General features: G+C 38.5%; 1 protein-coding gene across 1 annotated transcript in view; it reads left to right on the top strand.

Annotated features, from left to right (window-relative positions):
• The first annotated feature begins 1,223 nt into the window (after positions 1–1,223).
• MS3_00000090 (uncharacterized protein) overlaps positions 1,224–20,313 on the top strand; it is a 60,602-nt gene continuing 41,512 nt past the window's right edge. Inside the window, exons 1-3 of the mRNA XM_051207998.1 lie at positions 1,224–1,343; positions 6,214–7,583; positions 9,010–9,055. Of these exons, the coding sequence (XP_051069354.1) occupies positions 6,244–7,583; positions 9,010–9,055 (1,386 nt within the window). The 5' untranslated portion in view covers positions 1,224–1,343; positions 6,214–6,243. The remainder of the gene's footprint in view (positions 1,344–6,213; positions 7,584–9,009; positions 9,056–20,313) is intronic.

Raw genomic sequence — 20,313 nt, 5'->3', positions numbered from 1 at the left:
CCGCACCCCATCTTGTTTTCCATACCATGTTTAAGTGTCACGTATAAAATGCTCATTTTACCGTCTGTTACATCGAGGCTAATACTAAATTTCAACATGAGTTATATTCTTCATTTAAGACTGGACACATGTTCCTCGACCCCCTTCCAATAAACTGTCAAGTCATTTAGCTGTCCGTCACATTAAGGTGTTCTTTTATTGCAGAATCATTCTGAAATGCTGCAGATCGTGGATAACTTAGGTGAGGCTGTTTACCAACTTTGTTGAAACTGGCTCAAACAAGTTTGTTACACAGGCGAAGCGCTTGGTCCGTTTTGATTAGCTCGCAATACCCTGAGTGGTGGTTTGCTGATCGAGAGCAACTGAATCTGATGTGTGTTTCGTCCGTTTTTAAACGTTCTTCTTACTGATCTAGGTCACGTTTAAAAACACCTGACGTGTCTATGCAGGTCATTCTGCGAATAGGACCTTTCAGACAACTTCGGAAAGGCCTAATCGATTCCCAAAGTTTACGATCGGCAAGTGCGAGGACCCAATGGTTGTTAGGGATGATAGGCAGTGAAGTGGGGACACATTATTCACCGTTGTGGGCAACATGACTTTATTGACCATCATAACCTAGTAAGATACGTATCATTTCAGCATCCTTCCTTTTAGCAAGGTCACTCGAAGTACAACAACGTAAATTCGTGTAGGCTGACTCCAATGAACTCAACGGAAAAATTTATTGATATGATTGAATCGCTTAAATTTTCACTCAATTTTGTGGAATAAGAAGGGACACTATATCAGGAGTCTTCGTCTCAAATGATGACTCTGGTAACAATGTGTTCTATCACTTTCGTCTTTGGACAAGCTGATGATCTCCAAGGCCATGACATGACATACGGGAAGCTGCGTTAGGGTTTTAATTTTTCCGTAGGTAGGTTTTGTCTGAGATCTCCTGCCCAAGAGAGGGATAAAAACCCTTTGGACTAACTGTTTTTAAGCAGAAACCTAATCTTTACGGGAATAATTGGCACTGGGCTAGAAACAGATTAACTGACCTAATATGCCTGTTGTGAACAACCAAATATTACTCAAGGGATAAATTTCATTCACTGGATTTGCAAACAAATAGTACTTGCATATAAAAGCTGTGTATGAGCTCAGTTTCACCAAGCGATAAGAGGAAAATATACTTACATAAAAACTCTATAATCCAAACCTTGTTTTGTTGCGTCTTCCAAATTGCGGGAAGGTTGTATCTTGTTCGGAACTCACCTGGTTGGTTGGTGGGTTCTGTAGTGTGTACTTTATAGGAAACTGGTTATATTTCCACGTATAATACTGCACAGCAGAAAGTGAGTCGAATCTTTTTATTTAGGCTGCCGTCGTTTTTCCATGTGGTTAATCCATTAAGAAAAAACCTTTGTGTGTATTAGGAAACAAATTATTTCTGAAACATGCATAGGTTTTGATATTATTTTCCTTAAACCTCAGTTTTAGCTGTTTTGGCAACAGCAGCGTACTACAAATCACTTAGCGCTGAAATTATCAACGAAGAGTGGGTTGTCTTATTATAGCTCAATTACCAATCAACCATCTATTAGAAGTGAGTCTAGTTTTGAGGCTAGAGTTAGAATATATCTTTCGTGTTGACTAGTTTCATTCAAAAGCGAAACGAAAATCGGTGATGAACGGGTCAGAATTACTTGAGTTAGGTACTGACTGACCAATCGTAATAAGGTCATATTAATTTCTATACTGATAGGACGTGTTCATTCACGTCTGAATAAGGCTGTCGGAATTAAAATTAGTTAACAAGGCGAAATCCAGTCAAGTAACAAAACATTTGGTACATTTTATAAGAGGTGTGATCGTTCATATGACTATGTTTATTGTATGTAGCCTCTAGTCAACCACCTTAGCATACACAGGGTAGTAAGGCTGACTGCATAGTATATAAATTGAATGTAGACTCCTGGATGGTCATAAAAGGTTGATTTCTAGTGATTTAGGTACCTAACCTACCCATCAACTAGCATTTTTGCTACATTCATTTTTCATTCGTGCCATGGATCTAAAATTTATTTTCAGCTGTCACATTGTGAATCATCCTTATAAATAGATTTATTCACTTTTGGCCTCAGTTGTGAAAATATTTGCTTTGCACTCATTCCGTCAGTGTGCAGTATATCTGTAATTCAGTAGTGTAGGTATTAAATTTTGTAGTGTTTAATTTACCTTCCGCGTATCGAAATCCGGGCAATAGGGTTTATCGATTCCTTAAGCCTCCTGGTTTACATCTCTCAACGCTGGTGAGTAGTATATTGTACAGATAACGTACTAATGAGGGACCGTGGATCGTTTAATGAGGCTGCAAGTATTTTTCAGTTGATATCTGAAAAAATGTGTCGCGTGCACCCAACGACCACTTCCCTTGACATGAAATCCTGGCTGGAGTAGATGTACGTTAAGAGAAAGTCATTGGTGGCCAAACTAAGTTCTGAATTCGGTCAGTGAATTCACTGGTTATTGGAATAGACCATGTTGCCAAATCCAGTTCACCTGATCGGGCTTAGCGCGACGAGTGGTTGGAGACGTAAATTAACACTTCTTAGGACTTGTTAGGTGCATTCATAGTCGTCCCCTTAGTCTTCGATATTCATTTTTTATTCTCCGAATTCATCCATTTTTGGACTGTATTATCTAACTGTTGAACTCTTTCACTATCAGTGGTAATACTACTAGTCCGAATCCTTTGGTATTCATCTTGTTACGTTCGCAGATGCTAGTCATTTTCGGTGAGGACGATACAATGCAGTTTTCTGATCACCTTAAGCAGTAACCTAGGGCTTTGGGATGTTATTCTTTTTTAAATACAAAATTTCGCTTCAGAACGGGTCTGTGTAAATGCCTCAACTAGTGATAGGGAGTGAAATAGTCAGACTTCTTGATCGCTTCACTTATTTTAAAAATCTCATTATCCCCGATAGGTTGGTGCCTGACAAAATATTAGCCCGGGTTCCAAAAGTCCGGTTGATCTTTGGCAACTCGTGTCACTTTCGGCGTAGGTAAGATATCCGTCTACCAAACAAAAAGAATATGATGACTGGCAGTTTTTTTCTGTTTCACATTATAACTGTGAAATATGGTCTTTAAAAAAGGAGGATACAGGTAGGTTACTAGTATCCGATCACAGAGATTTTCAAAGAAACTGGCCATGCATGTTGGTTCCACAGAGTGAGCAATGCTGAGGTGCTCTTACTCCTTGTCAGCCTCTAAATTCTAGGTCTATAAATTTCCTCAGGAAGATTTCATTTCATTCTACTAACCCATATTTCCTTCCAAAATTATGCCTCCTGTGCTTCATCTTTTCCGCTACTACCAGTTGCCGTACTAATTATGCTAGTCTGACATTTCAGTGTGACATGAACGGATGCTCATAAGTGTCAGGTTCTACATTATGTATAACCATGATTGATATCTTGTTAACTTCATCTTGTTGTATTCATTCAATATGACAACGTGGGCTGACTCGTTTGAGTGCACGCTCTACGTTGGTAATGACTTACTGACTGATTCTTCAAATTATCAAAATTCATGAAACAAGGTAAGTGTGATACTACAGTTTAAAAAAATTAGTTGTCAGTTTGTAAGAAATGATATATTTTGGATTGGTTGACTGGAGCCTCACACAAACTTGTCGTCGTTGAGTGGTACTGGGAACTAATGGTTTGTCCCGTCTAATATCTTTTTTACCGCAATTGTTGAGCAATAATTGATGGTCCACTATTTTCTTTGTTCTAACCTGGATAACCTACTCAATATTTTACGTTAGTCAGTAAATTAAAGTAGACACAGGTCGTAGCACGAGTGTGCATTGGTTCAAGTCTCCATACCTTACATTCGTGCCTCTAGCGAGAATTGAGATGAAAATCATGGGCGCAAAAATAATGTCAATAAATACATTCGAAAGCCAAACGTGAGAAAGGCAACTTAAAGAAACAAATAAGATTGTGGGATTTAATACATGGAGTGACAGTAAAATCAGGATTTAGAAAGAGGTAGAGAATGAATGCAATTGTTCTACTAAAACTGATTTCAATCCACGTCACTCAATATCTTTAACTGTAGATTTTGACTATTGAGAAATCTTGAAACAGGAAGTGTTCAGCAACCGACATTATTCAGAGCAAAAGTTACTGACATCAAGGACTGACCTTATGTCTTGATCTATCCGGTTCTAGTTTGTTTCAAACCTATTCCTACTGTATTATGAATTATTCACCAGGGTAGGGAATGACTAGGCATGTGTATCACGTTGCAGTCACCTTGGTTAATGGTCTTTAGCATCTTCAGTTGGCCTGCAATTTTTCTATAATATCGGAATAAATTGCTGGAGTGAGTTCAATATCTGATTACCAGTTATATTGAGTGGTTCAGCTATTCGAATACCACTGGGAATTTGAACTGGATTTTAAGTTTCTAAAAAAGTAGTTGCAAAACTTCTCGACTAGCGAAAATGGTATGTGTTCTGATAATGGTTAGTATTTGTAAATAACATAAGACCCACTGAAAATTTGCTAACTTACGAAGCTTACAAGCTAGTGTTTAACAAGAGAAAACAAAGTTCCTTATGGAAAATTTCACCGAAATTGATGGAAACGAGTAACATTACTCAGAATTGGTTGCAACGGCGCGGATGTATTGACTTTTTACTTTTGATTCCCTGAATTATTTTATACATTTTATTCCATGATTCGATTCTTTCTTCTCTATGCCAATCCTTCTTACTATTACTGATACTGTTGCTTCTGCTCTTGTGTTCATTTAGAACCTATCTATCGTTTTCTGAAAAGAATAGATAACGTTTTTGAACTTCCACCGAATATTTTAAAAACTTTTTCACTGTGACTAGATATTTGCGTATTTATTCATGATAAACAGTGATTAGTTCGACTTCATTTTAGTGCATATTATTTTGTTTCATCGCCTACTTCCTTATTAGTAGAGTTGTGGCTTAATGGTTTAACCACTTCACCTTCAAACACCAGTGTGCAATTTAGAGTTCTACTCTTACTTCAGTTTGGATAACCTGGTAGTTTAATTAGCCCATATAAATTGTGGTTTACCGTTTAATAAATAAACCTATACTACTTATTGTTATATTATACCAATCAACTGAGCTGAAAGTCCGAAAAAAATTCCCGAGATATGCCTAAAAACCAGTCGCTGTTCTTACTTTTATTTGGTTGTCAGTGCTTTTCTCTGATGATGGATTTGTCATGCTACGTGGGAGATCAGCTACTACGACTTCGGGTCATAGAGACAAATAGAAACCAGTTTTAAGTAACAAATTCAAGTCATGAGGCGAATTTTAATTAAATGTAAAGTGAAAAATTAGCAATCAACTTATTTAATAAATGTCAATAGCTGATGACGATAATATTAAGCGGGTTTAAAACAATCTAGAAGGACAGAGTTATATTTTCCTGACCAACATTCTTTTGGGATTTTGGAGTGTTTTATCATTTCGACTCATATCTTTTCTAGATATTTCAGCTAATTAAGATATATTCTAAAAGTAAATCTGCTTATCAACTTCAATATTTTGAACTCTATCCTCAGTGATTGTAAATTGTGATTATAAATCAGTTGAAATCGAATTCACGATAAGTATATGTTATATGTCGATTACATCAGTTGTATCTTCATTCTGCTTTAGGTTTCCAAGTACAAATAATTACGCTTAATTCGAATTAGTATTGTTTTGTTATATAATGTTAACGCTTTGTGATTACTTAGGTGGATCCACAGTGTTATCTTGAACTTTTCGTTGGATGTTTTACTGCGTGAAAATGATATTTTTGTTGGTCAGTTGTATTGTTTCATGTCAGTTTATCTTAGGGTTAGTGTCAATAATTGGATTTCATGGACAGTTATCAATTGGCTACTCCACACTAATTCAGTCAATCGGCCACACAGCCAAGATACAACTATATTTCTATCGACAGTCCTTACCTATTCTCATAAACCAATCTGTGTCTTGATCTGTGTAAACTAGAGTGGGAAAACTAGTAAATAATAATTATATTGTATTATATTTCAGTTAAAAAAGTTCATAACTTTCCAGGGAATTTTCTTCATATTAATTGTTCTGGAAACTAGTGAATCTGACGAATGATCTTCAGAGCATTTTATCTTGTAAACTCTTTTCTTGTGTTGTAGGTTGCCAATCTGCTCTAAAATGCATACGGCATGTTAAATGATATAGATTTGTTCAACACTTTACCTAAGGGTGCAAAAATTTTCGCACCGCAAACAAATGACAACTTTTGTGTTGAAGGAACATCAAATTCGTCATCACCTTTAAACTTTGGTGCGAACCAGCCTCTTAGACCGTTTTCCCATCCCTCGCACTTATGTAATAAAGATCTAACTTCACATTGTCTCGAAGACCATGTACATGCACCTGTACTTAGTTACACAAGACCATCTAGCACACCAGCTTCCAGTAAGTCTGTCAAACATGCTGCGAAAAAGCTTACTGACTTCTTCCCATTTCCGGTAGCAGTTGGATATTCAAGTCAGTTGTGTGGCGAAAGTCCCGCCATCGAAAAACTTGAATTGTGTCGTCCTAATAGTTTTACTCCTTCGAGGTTTACGCCTCTCAAAGAGGATTCATCAGTAGATCCAGTTGTGGATGATCTGGTAAACAACACAATCCCATATGAGGTAGATGATAAAGACTCTTTGTTCACTACACAGGCATTTACATCCACGGGGGACGATGAGGTGTATGATAGTGAAGTTCCTTCTGTCTATGATCATAATCAGCCACTGAATAGAACTAGCACTGTCAGAGCTGGAGTAAAACGTCCACATTCCGCCGCATTATGTTACACTCACTGTTCAGATGGCGGGGATCCTTTAACACGTCCTCTCTCAGCGCCAAAACGTTTAATTGAGGAAATGCATGTATCTTCTAATCTGAATAGTATTCTATCATCTCCTGATAATACTCCAATATCTTCAGTGAAGTTCTCAAACACTGATCCTGACGCCCCTAAATCTACTCTTGAAGCTTTGGTGGCCTCAACATCTCCGTTGACGTTTTTCCCCCATGAATTTCCAATCGATTCAGAATGTGATGAGAAATTTCCAGAGTTTGCACCGCAAGTTTCACACAGTTTAATGAATAAAAATATTATGAACGACTTGTCTTATTCAGTTGATTTAACATCACCGAATACCGAATTTTCTATCAAAGGAGAAGTTGATTTAAATGCTATTAATTCAGTTCCATCATCGAAATCTATGACATCCTTGGATTTAAATGATCCTAATTTCAAATGCCCAAACTCTCATGGCAGTCATAAATCTGTATACAGTGATCTGGGTTTAATCTCTGATGTCTTGGAAAATAATAATACATCTGCGGCAACGCATATGAATGAATATGTTCAAGCCATAAGGACATATGCTGCTGAGTTATGCCCGGTAGACTGTGTGATTTTGCTTGAACATTGTCGACCTTTCAACTGTGATAGCCTTTTCATGAAGTATTTTCGTGATCAGTATCTCTGTCCAATTTTGAGGTATGTACATTTTTGATTGGTATATTTAAAAATGACGTTTAAGGGGATCGATCGATCACATCATTTTATTCATCTGATTGTGTAAGACTTATAAAATTGGTTAGGTAATCTCAAAAGATGCCGATTATTTAACACTTAGTGTGTTCGCGTTATATTGCGGACAGAAGAATAGCTGGTTGTTGTTCTAAGGACTACGTTGTGTGGTTATCAACTCCTGACAAGTCTACCACCTAGAATAATCTCAAAAATAGTATTATTTTTTGTTAGAAAATGATTTCCCAGCGTTTTTATCGAAAACATCATTCCTTTTAGTTTTGAAGCCCAGGTTTCTTCTAGGTGAAGCCCACAATTTATCTAACAGGGTCTAAGCTAGAAGTTATTATTTTCCTACTGTAGACTACTTTTTAGTGATTATGTGGATGTAGTTCTAGAAAGGGAACAATCTTAAAAATAGTGCACTTAGTAAAGCTAACGAACTAAAAGTCTTTCGATTTTTCATCAGAGTCCCACTTTGATATGAATGATAGATCTGTAGGACAACTTAGCTCGTAAGAAAAAGTTAATAGTCATTTTTATTAAGGAAATAAAATCCACTGATTTACTTGAACAATAAACCTTTGAGTGCTCAACCTTTACAGCCTGTTTAAATCACAGCTCTAAGTTATGGGACTCGGTAAATCAGCAGTGTTTTTTTTCCAGTATACCTTCTGAGTTACTTTCGCAAAAGTTAGTGCTTATAAGTTCAGTATTACTCCCTGTATTAAAGTTTTTCGATTGCTTTTACCTTAGTTTATTGAACATTTCAATTTCGCTAGCTGTCCCTAAATTAATTTGGAAGCATCTAGTACTTTGCATGGAAAACCACTGGATTTTTCTTTGAATTTCTTGTCAGATCGATCAATAACTAGGAAGCTCTCATACATAAGATTTTAAACCCCATGCACTTCAGCTTCCTTACACTTCGGATTCATCAGTTCATCACATAGTTTGATAATAATGTTGGCGGCTGTCCTAAAATGCCACAGAAGCTTGGAATGTCTCATAGTCAAATGAATCAAAATACTATTGACATAAAATCTCAAAATCTATGGCTTTTGATTTTAAAAATCAATTGTCAAGGTTTGGAAGGTAGATAAATTATAGTAGTCATCCAGTGTTCCATGTAATCATATTGATAACGTGTTAGGAGAAAAAAAGCTCTATGTATCCCATTTTACTCAGGCTAGGAACCATAATTGGTGCAAATTGTGAAAAAGAACAGCATGAATTTAAAGCGACATTACATTTCAACCAACATTCCAAGATATCTCGTATTCATACATTGGATTTTATTTTCTTTAAAGTTTAATATGATTATTTTTCCTTATTTTACCATATAACGATCCCTAGTTGTGTTTGTATTTGCATACGTCGTTTTCACTTGTAGCAATTTAAATGGAGGTCCCCCACTCAATGCTGATTTTGGAAGAGATGTGAGTTATAATTTACTGAAATATGTTTGTAGATTATTTAATTAACAATTATTGAAAGAAATTGTTTCTTCTCAGTCCACCAACCTATGTTCACTGATAATTATCTAAGAAGTAGTAGCAAATAGAACACCGACTACCACGACGTGCAATGCTAACCGGTGTTGGAGATGGTTGGAAGAAAGTTAAGGGCGGCCAAACCAAAACGTGGAATCAGTGCTTGAAGTCACTAACTTCTAGTCTGAGCCATGTTGGTAGATGCAGACTACTTGGTTGGGGTCCACGTAACTATCGTAACCAATGGTTGGAGACTCTTGGTGACATGGCTAGGAATCGATCACAATGGCGTCGGTGTATACACTCTCTATCTTCCCTTAAATTAAAAGATTAAAATCGCTTCATATCTTTCTTTCTATGAACTAATTCTTTCTTCCTGTACTATATCCTTATATGCAATCTTTCTTTTATATATTACCACCACTCAATTAACCACTTTTATGAATCCGGTGTTCATCTTGTTGTGTTAATGAGGTATGGCAACTTGGACCGATGCATATATGTGCCTGGTCCTACGTTGTAGCTGACTGACTGACTGAGTAGCGAATAAGTGGACTCTTAGAATAATCCATACTGCTTGATAGTGTCGTTAGATTGGAACTGTTTGTATAAGATAACGTAATGAATAACAGGCCATTTCAATATCAACAATTCGTTCACAAGATTATACAGATTTTATATAAAGACTATCTACGCATAATTGTGGTTTCTTTCATTCATTTAGTAATCAACAACATTTTGCTGGAATTGAATTACTTCTACTGCATTTTGTTTGTATACTACGACAGTTATATAAAGTAAAAACTAATATCATATATATTATTATACTTAAGTTAATCTTCCGCATATATTTGTAAATAATAAAATTGTTTTGATTAGTTATTAACGATTTAAACTCGATTGATAAATCTCTAAGACTAATTAATATACATTATTCAATGATTTATTAAAGTATAGATCTTTTATATCAATGGAGTATAATATTTTTTGTAAGTTGTCCATTATTTGAGTGTAAAATAGTTGACAGTTGAAGCCAAATCATTGAAATCACTTTTTCAAGCTCAACTACGATAATTGTTCCAGTCAATTATGCATAGGGAAACGAATATTATTGTGTTACTGACACAATCAGATTTCCTCTGCTCTGCTCTTAGTTTCCCCTCTTAATTAATAATCATAGTTATTGTCTAATGAAAGATATATCTACTCATACTATTATGGTATGGTAAATACTTTAATTGTAAACATTCTTCAGGGTTTTTCTATTATTCTATCCAGTTACTGTTTAATTTTTCAAAAATAAAGTATAATTTGTCTTACACGTTCACGTCCCGACCGTAGCTGGTACCTTGACGCGGTGGTCAGGCTTGCCTATCGTGATGACTCAACCGAGCTATATTGGCTGGAACATATGTCCCTGCAGGTCCTACCATGCCAAGGAGGTCGATTGGAGAACGGTAAGACTAAAAGAAGCAAATCAAGGTCTGAGGGCGAAGTCGTACTGCTGAATGTAGAGGGGTGTGACAACAATAAGGTGTTTCCCTCGGACAACAAGCATCTACAGCGATGCTGCCTTCTCACAAGGAAGGGAGGGGTTAGAAAAGGTCGACCCTAAAAATGTCACACCTCACCTTACCTCACTGATTTCCGTCTCTGGCGGTAAAGCCCTTTGAAGAACGGAGCTAACACGTTAAAGACCTCCTACAAAAAGGCCGTGCGCGACCGGCCTCAAGCAGTTGTCCCTTAGGCTCTGCGGTCACGCTCCCAGGTTGTTAAGACCACCATTAATCCAACTTCCTTTTCAGGTTCGTCAAGACATACCCTTCCACGATGTGGGCAGCCGGGAAGTGACACCATCCCTCATACCCGTAATAGCACACGAGATCAAGTTGGTCACGATCAAATCCTCCCTACACCTCCTAATACCTCTCTTATCTCCCCGACTAACCCTTCCCACGTTCTTTTATCATCTCCTCACCTCTAAGGCAAACGATTCGAGTACGCGGAACGTTATTCCTGGTCTCCTGAAACCACGCTCTGAACACACACGTAGGATATTTTAACGTCCGAACACTGTGCCAAATAGGACAACAGGCTTCCTTAGCTAGGACTTTAGAATGTCGCGCCATCGATGTGCACTGTGTCTCAGAAACACGCATACAGGATCCGAGTAGCGTCATTCATTTGACCTCACCATGTCAAAATAAAGAACCAACTCGATTCTCACTTTCTGGGCAGAACTAGCTCTCTTAGAGTGGATCCCAGTAGACAGTCGTTTGTGCGCTGTCCGACTAAACGGAACAGTAAGGACTCGGGAAGATAGGGACACTCGTCGTTGCCTCTTCGTCGTCTCTGCCTATTCTCCCACTGACTGCAGCTCAGATGATGTAAAAGATGAGTTTTACAGAAAGCTTTCCGACCTTCTCCGAAAAGCTAGGCGCTCTGATGTAGTAATAGTAGCTGGTGACCTTAATGCTCAAGTAGGTAAACTAAGCGATAGGGAAAGACACCTAGGTGGATCTTATGGTGTCGTGGCTCAAAGAACAGATAATGGCGACCGTCTGTTGCAGCTATGCTCAGATAACTGCCTGTTTCTTACAAATACTAACTTTAGGCATAAGGAAAAACATCTTTTAACATGGAGACCCCCGAATTCGTCCCAACGTTGGACCCAAATAGATCACATCGCTATCAGCCACCGATGAAGGGGTTCGATAGAAGACTGTCACTCATTCTGGAGCACATGCTTAGATTCAGATCATGCTCTAGTGCGAGCGCGTATTTGTCTGTGTCCTACTGGACGTAGGAAAGACGCTGCAAGGCAAGTTCTTAGAGTTCTACTTAATGATAGTCCAGCTAAGAATATATTTCAGGAACAAATAGGAAAACAGTTAGGCAGCCATGTATGTGATACCTATCTCGAGGCAGCGTGGAATGATATCCGAAAAGCTGTGGAAACATCAGTGATATCTGCTAGTACGGTAAATCATAAGGTTAGGTCAGTCAGTCAGCTACAACGTAGGACCAGGCACATATATGCATCGGTCCAAGTTGCCATACCTCATTAACACAACAAGATGAACACCGGATTCATAGTACATAATTCAATGTTAGTGCTATATAAAAGAAAGATTGCATATAAGGATATAGTACAGCAAGAAAGAATAAGTTTGCAGAAAGAAAGACATAAAGCAATTTTAATCTCATAGTCTAAAGGAAGATAGAGTGTATACACTGACACCATTGTGACCGATTCCTAGCCATGTCACCAAGAGTCTCCAACCATTGGTTACGATAGTTACGTGGACCCCAACCAAGTAGTCTGCATCTACCAACATGGCTCAGACTAGAAGTTAGTGACTTCAAGCACTGATTCCACGTTTTGGTTTGGCCGCCCTTAACTTTCTTCCAACCATCTCCAACACCGGTTAGCATTGCACGTCGTGGTAATCGGTGTTCAGGCATACTTATCACGTGGCCCAACCATCTCAGTCGATAAAGATTCACAACCTCATCAACTGATTTACCAACGTCCCCTAATACCCTTCGTCTAACCGCGCTTTTACTTAACCGATGATCCTAGCAGATGCGAGCAATATTTCTAAGGCATCTGTGGTCAAATACTAGTAGCATACGAGTATCTTCTACTCTTAAAGGCCACGGTTCGCAGCCGTAAATTAAAACAGAACGGACTGCCGCGCAGTACACTCATCCTTTTATTGATAGACGGATATCTCGCCTTCATCATAGGTGACGTAAGTTGGTAAAAGCCAAACGAGCTTTTCGAATCCGTGCTGAGATTTCGTCAGACACCAACCCATTAGGGCTGATCAGACTTTCAAGATAAGTGAAGTTGTCAACGCGTTCGACTACTTCACTTTGTATCCTTAGTTCAGGTGTTGACGCAGGCCAGTCCTGAAGCAACAACTTGCACTTAGAGGGAGAGAAGCGCATTCCAAACATTCTAGCATTGTTGCTTAGTGCTACCAAAAGACTGAATTTTATCAGCGTCTTCACCAAACACGACTATATCATCTGCGTATTCTAAGTCGATAAGTGGACCTCCTGGTGCGAGATCAATGCCCGAAAATTCAGTCGATGAGAGCGTTATTTCCATCAGTAGGTCTATGATGAAGTTGAACAAAAATGGAGAAAGTGGACAGCCTTGACGGACACCACTTGAGGTTGCAAAATCAGTTGACAGTTCGCCATAAGCTCTGACTCGACTGGTAGTGTTCGAGCAAAGAGCCCTCACAAAGTTTATGTACTTCTGAGGTACGCCTTTCAATGACAAACACAGCCACAGAATCTCGCGGTCTACGGAGTCAAATGCTGCTTTGAAGTCACGAAAGACCACCATTGTCGGACGCCGATAAGCATGCCTATGTTCTAGAACCTGACAAATGGTGAATATGTGATCGATGCAGCCACAACCAGGCCTGAAGCCAGCTTGATTCTCTCGTGTTTGCAGTTCACGAGTCTTAGTTAGGCGTCTGATAATTATCGAGGCTAGTATTTTAGATACTATATTAGTCAAACTAATCCCTCTATGGTTGTCACAAGATGATTTTAACCCTCTCTTATATATTGGGACGATAAGTGATTGTGACCAGTCAGATGGAATGACGTCTAACTCCCAGATCTTAGCTAAAATACTAGTCAACCTAATCGCTAAAATTGGACCACCATCCTTAAAGACCTCTGGAGCCAAGCCATCTGGACCAGCTGCCCTTCCTCGTTTCAGATTAGCTATAGCCTTTTGAACTTCTGCTAGAGTTGGGGGACCTACTTCAATGTTTCATTCACACTGTCTGGGAATGATGGGTAGTCGTAGAGTAGCTGAAGGCCAGCTGAACTGCTTCTTAAAGTGTCCCGCCCATCGTTCTAAACGTCTGGACTGAGAGCTGATAAGTGTCATCTTTTTCCGAGATAGTCTCACACTTGACTTCTTAGTTCCAGTTTCTTTTATTAGTCTGTAGAGCTGTCTAGTGTTACCTACAACTGCTGCCTTTTCCATCTCTTTTGCTTTCGTTGCCTGCCACTGCTCACAATCGTTCCTTAGACTTTTGCTTAACCTAGATCTGATTTGTTGTCGCTCTTCATCGTGTTCAGAGCCTGATAGGATGAGCTTACGATAGCCCACTAGTGCAATAGACTTAGAAGAAATCCGTTGGTTTTTCGTGACCCTTTGGTTTAGATCATTAATAGGTGTCACTGCTGTTTCTACAGCTGTTTGTATATCTTTCCAAGTAACATCTGTGTCAGACTCGTTTTCGGGGCTGCCTAAGTGTGACCTCAGTTGTTCCTGGAACCTACTTTTGGTTTTCTCGCTACTCAATTCAGTTCTAATGGGTCTTTTTACTGAGGCTTTTTTGCGTCCAGTGAGGCGCAAGCAGATGCGTGCCCGTATTAGGGCGTGGTCGGAGTCCAATCAGGTATTCCAGAACGAGCGACAATCTTCTTGGTTTGGTGTAGGGAGTCGCCATGTTAGACGATGTCTCTCCTTATGCTCAAAATTAGTGTTTGCTAAAAGCAAACGATTGTCTGGGCACAGTTGCAGCAGACGATCACCATTATCTGTTCGTTGTGTCGGAATACTAAAATACCCACCTAAATGCCTTTCTGTTTGGTTTAAACTACCTATCTGGGCATTAAAGTCTCCCGCTACGAGTACTAAGTCTGAACGTTTAACTTTCTGAAGAAGTTCAGATAGTTTTCTGTAAAATTCATCTTTTACTTCATCCGAGCTGCAGTCAGTGGGAGCGTAGACAGAAACGACAAAAAGGCAACACTGGATCTCAGCAGCATCTACCGCACCGATAGATGCTCAAAAACTCATCCCATCTGGCTCTGAACATAACGAAGAGCGGAGTCAGCTTAAGCGCAAGCTGGTAAGAAGCGTACGCAATGACCGCGAACAGTTGTGGGTAGCGAAAGCAAGAGAGGTGGAGAAGGCAGCGACAATAGGTAATAGCAGACAACTGTTCAGACTTGTTAAGAAAACCGGTATTAGGAAATCGACTGTTAGCGAAACAATTTCAGAGAAAGATGGACATTTTATACATTCTCAATCCAGGAGATTGGATCGATGGGCAGAACACTTTAGGGATCAGTTCAACTGGCCTTCAGCCACACTTCGGTTTCCCACGATCTCCAGTCGACCTGAATGGCAAGGTAATGTCGGTCGTCCATCTCTTTACGAAGTTGAAAGAGCCACAGGAAATCTGAAGCGAGGGAGAGCAGCAGGCCCTGACAGGTTTACTCCTGAGATTTTTAAGGATGGTGGTTCAGTATTAGCAGTGAGATTAACTGAGGTCTTAGATAGAATTTGGGAACTGGACGTAATCCCATCTGACAGATCTCGATCACTGATTGTGCCAGTCTATAAGAAGGGTCAAAAGTCCTCTTGTGACAATCACAGAGGAATCATTTTGACTAATATAGTGTCTAAAATATTAGCTTCAATAATACTTCGACCCCTAACCAAAGCTCGTGAAGAGCAGACTAGAGTAAACCAGTCTGGTTTCCGACCTGAACGTGGTTGTATAGACCAGATGTTCACACTATGTCAGGTCCTAGAACATAGACACTCATTCAGACACCCCACAATCGTAGTATTTCTCGGCCTTAAGGCAGCATTTGAATCTGTTGATCGTGAGGTTCTGTGACAGTGTTTGTCACTGAATGGAGTACCAAAGAAGTACATTAACCTTATAAAGGCTCTCTACTCGAACACAACTGGTCGAGTGAGAGCTTATGGCGAACTGTCATCAGAATCGATTACCTCAAGTGGTGTTCATCAGGGCTGTCCACTCTCTCCATTCTTGTTTAACTTTGTCATTGACGTGCTTTTAGAGATGACACTTTCCTCATCTAAATTTGCAGGGTTTGAACTTCTACCGAGATATTCACTTTTTGACCTAGAATATGCCGATGACATAATTCTATTTGGTGAAGACGCTGACAAAATGCAGAGTCTTCTGACCACTCTGAGCAACAATGCAAGCATGTTCGGGATGCGGTTCTGCCTCTCGAAGTGCAAAATGTTACTTCCAGGATTGATTGGGTTGCATCGACACCCGAACTAATGATAGGGAGTGAAGTAGTTGAGCGTGTCGACTGCTTCACTTATCTTGAAGTCTCATCAGCCCTTGTGGTCTGGTGTGTGACGAAATCTCAGCACGGATACAGAAGGCTCGACTAGCTTTTGCCAATTTGTGTCGTTTATGGCGTAGGCGAGATATCCGTCTGTCAACCAAAGGACGTGTTTACTGCGCAGCAGTTCGTTCCGTCCTACTTTATGACAGTGAAACATGGCCGGTAAGAGTAGAAGATATCCGTTGGTTACTAGTATTCGATCATAGGTGTCTTCGAAACATTGCTCGTATATCCTGGGACCACCGGATAAGTAACTCAGTTGTTAGGAAACGGGTACTAGGTAAGGATGGCAAATCCATTGATGAAGTAGTAAAACTTCATGAGTTGAGATGGCTGGAACACGTGTTACGTATGCCCAACCACCGACTGCCTCGACGTACGATGTTCAATGGTATAGGAGTAGGTTGGAAGAAAGCTAAGGGCGGCCAGATCAAAACATGGCACAAGTCCATGAAGTCACTGACAAGTGGACTGAGTCATGTTGTTAGGTGTAGAATACCTGGTTGGGGACCGTGAGATGATAGCAACTGATGGTTATAGACCCTGAATGACATGGCTCAAAATTGTTTGCAATGGCGCAGGTACATCAACTCTTTATGTTCTCCCAAATTCTAATCTTCTGAATTTGTCATGTCCCTTGTGTTCTCTTTCCAAATTTATTTCACTGAATTATAATCCTTGAATAGCATCTTCAAACCCTAATGTTTCCGATTACTGCTTATACTTTTACTACCTCCACTACTATGGGATTTGAATGGACAACTGCATCTCTGTGCTAGTGTGGTATTGCAGCGCGAACTGATGTACGTACGTACGAAGTTCTACGTTGTTACTGACTGACTGACACGTTCATGTGTTCGTAATTTTCAATAAGTTTAAAAGGTATAACGTCAATATCTCATGTGTTATGGATGCTGTTCTTTCAACCCTACACTTTTTGTTATATCATTTTATTCTGTAGTTAAGTCTTAGTTCAAGGTTTTTCGTTCTTTTATTTAGAATAAATGGAATATGTTTGTAACTTATGTGTCGACCACTTATACTCATAGTAAGTTTAGTAGTATACTAAGCACAAATTTATTTACGAAGCTCAAATTGCCACTTCGTGGAGTCCATTTTTTCTAGTACTAACACAATAAAGATCGAGAAAGACGGATTAGTTATTGGAAATATGTCCTAATTTCATCCGTCTACTTCATCTGACAATCTCCACGTTACTTATTCCTTCATTAGCTGTAACAGACCAAGAGAATTAGTTTTCTAATCCTCAAGCTACCGAAAGTTAATTTATATTGGTTATCTTCGTTGATCGGATAAGGTAAAGTGAATAACCACACTTCAGTCATGCAAATGTGTTTCTGCAACACAATTTTCCTTCATAACTTCAAACCCTAGGTTTCTGTTTGGTGTAACGTGTTCTTTTATTTAATATCGAAGGTTGTCACATGTGTTTCAGAGTTCTGTTTTAGAAGACTAGTGGTCCCGTATAATAAACTTGATTTATTAACACTGGTTATGAAAGAGAAGATATAACTAGGGATCCATTTCTAACAAGAATAGAAGCACACGTGATGAAAAAGAAGCGAGTACGTTAGTCGGCTGAGATTTATAAAAATCTGATTTAAGAAGAAAAACTTAACGTAGAAAGCCCATTGCAACATTGAGAAAAAATTAAAATCAATTCCACGAGAAAAAATTTTTCTTTCATATGATTCACAAAGGTTGATTATTATTTTTTAGGATCGGGGTTTGTGGAGATTAATAATTTCAATAGTTGAATTCATGGGTTGATGTAAGCTAGACCACCAGTGAAGACCTGGAAGACATTAACCCCTTTGGATGCCAGCTCAGTGGTTTAAATGTTAGGCGTTCGCACGCAAAATCGAAGATCCTAGGTTGGAATCTCGCGGGCGGAATCGTGGATGCGCACTACTGACGAGCCCCATATTAGGACGAAACGTGGTTCTAGGTTTTCAATGGTGGTCTAGCTTACATCGACTCATGAATTCAAGTATTATGATTATTATTTAGGACATAACAATTTATAATAAAGTAGATAGATATTGGGTCACTTAAGGATTCATCGTGTGTATCAAAAAACTAGGTAAAAAGCTAAAGAGTAGTGCGAAACAGTTAGATGAAAATAAATCATAGTTGAAAGATAATTGCCCACTTGAAGAATATTAAGGAAACGTCAGAATAAGGAATAAAATGAGTTAGCAGCGTCTAAAGTTGAAATGGATTTACTGTTGTCGTAATTTTTTAGACCAAGATAAAATGAGGGCTTGAAGACATCGTTTTTAAACGCACGTATTAGACTTAGGGTTGTATATTCCCAACGGATCTTTTGACGCGAAGCTACTTCTTAAGAGGTTACATGACCAAAATTGAACAAGTGTTGGAAAATGTGACCATTGGTTGTTTTACATTTACCTTTTCTTAGCCATGCAGGGCAACTCTCGAAATGTACTTGAAGAAAGCACGCTTTTGAAAAGAGCTCATATTTCTCAGTCGACTTAAAGTAGTTGAAGACAAACCAGTTGACCTACAATTCAACCGTCCTTAGTTTAAAGGGTCTTGAGCGGTCTAACACCAGACTAAATAAACTGAGACTTTATATCCCTGGTGAGTACATTTACAATATGGCGAAATAACTAATATTTCCATATGGTCGAAAATTGCTACCGTGGAAGAAATGGATTATCCAAATTGAAGACAATCGCAATTATACGATCGTATTCACTAAAAAAATTAAGTGGAATTATAACTATAATGTTTGTAAAATATTAGATTGTTATTAAGCTGGATTCTTGCACTTAGAAGTAGTTCTAAATTAAAATGACGTATGTCATACTGTAGCCAATGAACAAGCCAAGTCCTGAGTCAACACAGATTATGAAATATGTACACTTAGTCTTCAATCTTCCATTTTCATCTATTGTGTGTTCCGCAACCCATGTTAGTTGTAGACTGCTTTTGTGGTCTCGCTAGTATCCATAACTCTCCGAGCTTTTGGGTTCCTGAGACTCTTGTCTTCGGCTGTCGACTGCGATGCTCCGCTATATACTACTTATAAGCACTCTTGTGAGTAGCACCCAGTACAATATGTTTGAGCAATATCAAGGCTGAAAGGAAGTGATGCACAATCGTGTTAGTACTTTTCTTTATTAGAGGAGAATTTATGTGAATTATGAGTGATAGGCGATTGATCTGTTGACTTGATCGTGTCCACGTCGTCGCTGCTCATAAATCTGAATTTATGAATTTAATCCCGACAATAAACATATGTCAATAAACAGAATAGCTTGTCTGCAAAAATTGAGTTGTTTTTTTATGGAGAAATTACACACTTAAATACAAAGTATTTTACATATAGTAAGCATGATTAAAATTCATCTAAAATGTCAGTGAGTGCTAGGCATTGGTCTACTAATTCACTCATGAACTTAAAAAGTAAAGGCCTAACGTCGAAAAACTTACACGTTTCCCCCTCATACCAAAGCCAAATGCAATAAATTGATTCATTTTTGACTTAAAATTTAAAACACAAATGATTATGTTATAAAAACTACTAAAAACACTGCTATAAACACTAATGCATTTAAATAAGAGTACCGTAACTGTCAACTGTGGATGCTTCCTGCTAAGAAGTTCATCAACTTTACAACAGTAGTAAAATACTTTACTGAATATCTAGGTCATTTACTATTTCATTTGATTTATAGTAATACAGAAATTCTTACATTAAAATATCTGAAAAAAAGTACTAATACCTCAGTTTTATTCGAAAATTCCACTAATTCATAAAAAAAGTTGAAACGCTGTAACAATTATTTATTAAATAATTTATTACAGCAGTTAAAGAGAATAATGTGTATATCTTCTTAAATTTTGCTCATTTAGTAGAAGTATCTCTAAGCTTTAATTCAAAAAGGTATTTCCTTCGAACACATATTACCATCTGATTGTACATTCACTCAACCAATAAAAACTAAGGAGCATGAAAATTAGATAAAAATGTTTGATAGATGATACGCATAAATCTT

This window comes from Schistosoma haematobium, chromosome 3 (assembly GCF_000699445.3).
Source record: "Schistosoma haematobium chromosome 3, whole genome shotgun sequence".
NCBI lineage: Eukaryota > Metazoa > Platyhelminthes > Trematoda > Strigeidida > Schistosomatidae > Schistosoma > Schistosoma haematobium.
The sequence above is the reverse complement of the archived record's forward strand: the minus strand, read 5'-3'. Positions and strand labels throughout refer to the sequence as shown.